General features: G+C 42.3%; 1 protein-coding gene and 1 non-coding gene across 2 annotated transcripts; both read left to right on the top strand.

Moving 5' to 3' along the window:
- Window positions 1-2048: 2048 nt before the first annotated feature.
- On the top strand, window positions 2049-3532 carry RPS20 (ribosomal protein S20). The gene is made up of 4 exons (XM_037028580.1): window positions 2049-2193; window positions 2420-2519; window positions 2811-2884; window positions 3313-3532. Exons 1-4 carry the CDS (start codon window positions 2191-2193, stop codon window positions 3493-3495), a joined length of 360 nt encoding a protein of 119 aa, XP_036884475.1. The 5' UTR covers window positions 2049-2190; the 3' UTR covers window positions 3496-3532.
- Window positions 2677-2743, top strand: LOC118974997 (small nucleolar RNA U54). The gene has a single exon (XR_005063987.1). It is a non-coding gene; the product is annotated as a small nucleolar RNA U54 (small nucleolar RNA).
- Window positions 3533-4010: the final 478 nt, after the last annotated feature.

The raw sequence follows: 4010 nt of genomic DNA, 5'->3' as shown, positions 1-4010 counted from the left end.
TGAACTGTATCAACTTAAAAATAGTGAAGTTTTTCATTACATTTGTCTCCCATTGTCTTAACCAGCTATTTCCTTAGTTCCAGTCACATCAACAATTTTTCCCATGCATGCCTGACCCCATTATGCCTTTTGTCTATACTAAAATTCTTTTTCTATGGTTAAGGAAGTTAATTTGGTCACCATCTCCTCAAGTACTACGAGAGGAATGCAAGCCTAAAAATAGATGTAACAGATCTATTACTGAAACAAATTGCCAATGTACTTCTCAAGCACTCAATCACGGAGTTTCTGATCGTCCTTTGAGTATTAGTAAAACATGGATGCTGCTGTAAGCTATCTGAAAATGTACAGCCCTTTTGGCACTAATGCAACGGTGGTTGGTCACATCCCAGGGAGATTAGGAAATTGCACTTTTGTTTGCTGATAACAGTACTGCTAAGTTAAAGCCCTAAGTGATGAAGCCTCATTTTGGTTACAGCTAGTAAAGCAAGAATGCAGGTTTTTAGATTTTCTGTTGTAAATTCTACTAATATAGCATTTATAGCCCATTGATGACATTGTTTTTATAATTTTTAAAATCCTCATCCAAGGATATATGTATTGATTTTAGAGAAAGGAAGGGAGAGAGAGGTAGGGGGGAGAGGGAGAGGGGAAGAGAGAGAGAGAGAAACATTGATTAGTTGCCTTCTGTATGCAAGGGATAGAATCTGAAACCTAGGTATGTGCCCTGACAAAGGATCGAACCTGCAACTTTTGGGGTACCGTACGATGCTCCAACCAACTGAGCCACCCGGCCAGGGCAATTGATGACATTTTAATATAACTCAACTGGACAAAACCCAAATCTTCACACATAAATGAATTGTTAAAGGGCAACAAGATCTGTATATATTCTTTGCAAGGCACAGAAAGCCAGTTGCCACCAAGTAAGTCAATACTATTATTTGATAAGAGTTTGAAATATTCTTCCAAGGAACAAAAGAGAGAGGTTCAAGAAAGAGTCTTAATTAGAGGGGTCAGAGCTCTGTCATTCACCAATTTCTGGTGTCTGAGCAATAATTTTTCTGCACTCAGAGATTCATATGCAATATAATGAGGTTATTTACTCTTCCTTCTGCCCTGTATTTTGTTCTATTTAACCAGCCCTCTGTGTTTAGATAAGGTATATGTGTTACCAACTACACTCCCTCTCCTGGCTACCTAGGTCAGTTGACTACTCTTGGTTTTTCCACTGTTGTCCCATATTTGGTTATGGATAGATGCTCAGTATTAGGAAAATCTTGAAGGGTCCTATTCGACATTACTTCACTGGAAGAGAGAAGAGATGATGTGTTTTAGAATTATGTAGATAGTCTGGGTGTCCATGCTGGGCCTCGAGATGTACAACATGCCCCAAGATACTCCCTGAAGCCTGACATTTTTGCCCTCGTTTTCCTGGGAGAGGAGAATGCAGTATCAAGTGCCTTCTATACACAGATGCAAAGGCTTCTTAAAGTCTGGGAAGCCAGAGCTGAATATCACGAAAGGATATTTTAGACTATGAAAAATAACTACTTATTAATTTAAAAAATAGCATGCCCAGGTTATCAGAATCCTTTTTCCTAATACCAACGTCATTTAAACTCAGAAAAGTGACCCACTTGCTCGAAGAATGAGTGACTCGGTTTGCCTAGGAAGTACATTTTGCATAGGAAGTAAACGACCACAGGAGTCATTTTGATTCTGAAGAAGCCGGAGGCAAGCTCACTAGACAGAGGAGTTTCTCAGAGTTTAGGCCAGGTCGCATTCTCCCTGTCTTCTTTGCTTGATGGCCAGCCAGAGGATCCTGCAGACTGCGCGTGCAGGGCACCTATTTAAGGGGCTCTGACTCCGCCAGACCGACAGGCGGCGATGGAGTCCACGCCTTTTCCTCCAACTCCGGGGACCGCCAGCCTCGGCTAGCGCAGCCGCATCTAGAGCCTCCAGAGCCAATGATGCAATTCCTCTTCCGGGGCATCGGGGAGAGGCGCAGGGGACCCGGATACAGATGCGGGCGCAGCTATATAAGAGTCGCGCTGGCCACGGGTCTTTCTTTTGGAGGAAGTCGCAGTCGCGTCTGCAGGCTTTTCCCGTTCAGCCCGCTCCTGCTCCTGGCTCACCGCTGTTCGCTCTCGCCGAGGAACAAGTCGGTCAGGAAGCCGCGCCGCAGCCATGGTGAGGCGGATCCCGGCGCCGCGTTGTTGTGTCGGTGGCGGGACTTGGTCCGGTGTCTCGCTCTCTTCTGGGGACGGATGCTGGGTTGGGGGGAGGCTGTGAGTAAGACTCACTAGTCTGGGAGCTCCTGAAATGGCGGAGGAACCCGGGGAGTTTTGGGTAATGCATGTATCCAGAGTAGGATTCCGTTTCTAAAATGAAGGTGTTTTTCTCCCTTGTGCAAAAGGCTTTTAAAGATACTGGAAAGACACCCGTGGAACCAGAGGTGGCGATTCACCGAATTAGAATTACTCTAACCAGCCGGAACGTGAAGTCTTTGGAGAAGGGTCAGTACATTATTTTCAGGGGTGAAACTGTTGGGCCGAAAGAGCGACGGGTCTGTACAAGATTGACGCACAGAGAAGTAAAGTGACAACTTGTTTACCCTGGAAAGAACTGTCCACGTTAGATTTTTTTCTTTTTTTTGCTATAGCATATCATTGTTGGCAATGAGGAAATTACTACTTGTTGAATTACTGTGAAAGTTTTTATACGCTATTCTGAGCCAGCAGTTAAAATTTCTTAAGCTTACTTCGGTTGTTTTGAATGAACTGAAAGATATTTTTGTTTCTCTGTAGTGTGTGCTGATTTGATTAGAGGCGCAAAGGAGAAGAATCTCAAAGTGAAAGGACCAGTTCGGATGCCTACCAAGGTAAAGGAAATCAGCGTGGCAGGAAGTAGGAGCTCCATAGGATTGTTGAATAAGTCTGAACGTTCACTGTTTATAAGAGGCTTGGCTGCCCTAAGTTTTATATGCTGGTGCTAACATGCAAACCCAAATAAATAAAGATTGTTGGTAGACATTGATCCATATTAAGCAAATTTTAAGACTCAAAGGTTGAAGCCTTTTTGCTGCTGTTTCTTTGGTGTGGTGTGTTCTACAGCCACGAGCTGCAAGGGTGGCTGAGTGAAAATAGACTTGCTGTTACGAACTGTTAGTATCTGCAGGCTTATTTATGTGAAGCAGAATGATGCCCTGGGAAGTTTTCAGATGAGGTGGTTAAGAATAATAGTTTTTCAGATGTCCTGGAGATGAGCATAAAACCATAAATGCTTGGTTTCCTTTGTCTTTTGTTGCAGACTCTGAGAATCACTACAAGAAAAACTCCCTGTGGGGAGGGTTCTAAGACTTGGGATCGATTTCAGATGAGGATCCACAAGCGACTCATTGACTTGCACAGCCCCTCGGAGATTGTTAAGCAGATTACATCCATCAGTATTGAGCCAGGAGTTGAGGTTGAAGTCACCATTGCAGATGCCTAAATCATTCTTTTTAATAAATTGACTATCAGTTGTTAAATTTTGTTGACTTTCATTTGTGGTACTGGCAGATTTTAGAACTACAGAGTTTTACTATGGATTTATTTATTCTACTTTCCAAGTAGAATATCAGAATTAGATGGGTGACCTATAGTGGTCTACCCTGTTTTCATTTTTCCTAGAATCAGCTAAACCAATAGGTTCCAATTTACATTTGGAATCATGGACAATTGAATTTTGTTTGTTAACTTTGGGACTGAAAAGTATATAATAAAAGTCAAACCCCTATTGGCATAATAATAGGTATCATTGTTTAACTATTAGACTGTGTACTTACAGGCTTTAATTTGAATTCTGTTCTCATTGTGGAGATCCAGAAACTGGCTGTGATACTTAACTTGGCCGATATCCTAGAGCCTGATAGTTAGCATAGCAGAGATTTAAATGGGTTTGTAGGATGAGAATCAATCTCTTGGTGTACTGTTAAAGTATTTGAAGTTTTGTTGTTAGAATTTATA

The sequence above is a fragment of the Sturnira hondurensis genome, unplaced genomic scaffold (assembly GCF_014824575.4).
Source record: "Sturnira hondurensis isolate 20B ecotype Veracruz unplaced genomic scaffold, ASM1482457v3 Scaffold0020080, whole genome shotgun sequence".
NCBI classification, from domain to species: domain Eukaryota; kingdom Metazoa; phylum Chordata; class Mammalia; order Chiroptera; family Phyllostomidae; genus Sturnira; species Sturnira hondurensis.
The sequence above is the reverse complement of the archived record's forward strand: the minus strand, read 5'-3'. Positions and strand labels throughout refer to the sequence as shown.

Coding starts and splice junctions, on each gene's coding strand:
- RPS20 (XM_037028580.1), top strand. Junction 2,520..2,810: donor CGTGAAGTCTTTGGAGAAGG/GTCAGTACATTA, acceptor GTTTCTCTGTAG/TGTGTGCTGATTTGATTAGA. Junction 2,885..3,312: donor CAGTTCGGATGCCTACCAAG/GTAAAGGAAATC, acceptor CTTTTGTTGCAG/ACTCTGAGAATCACTACAAG.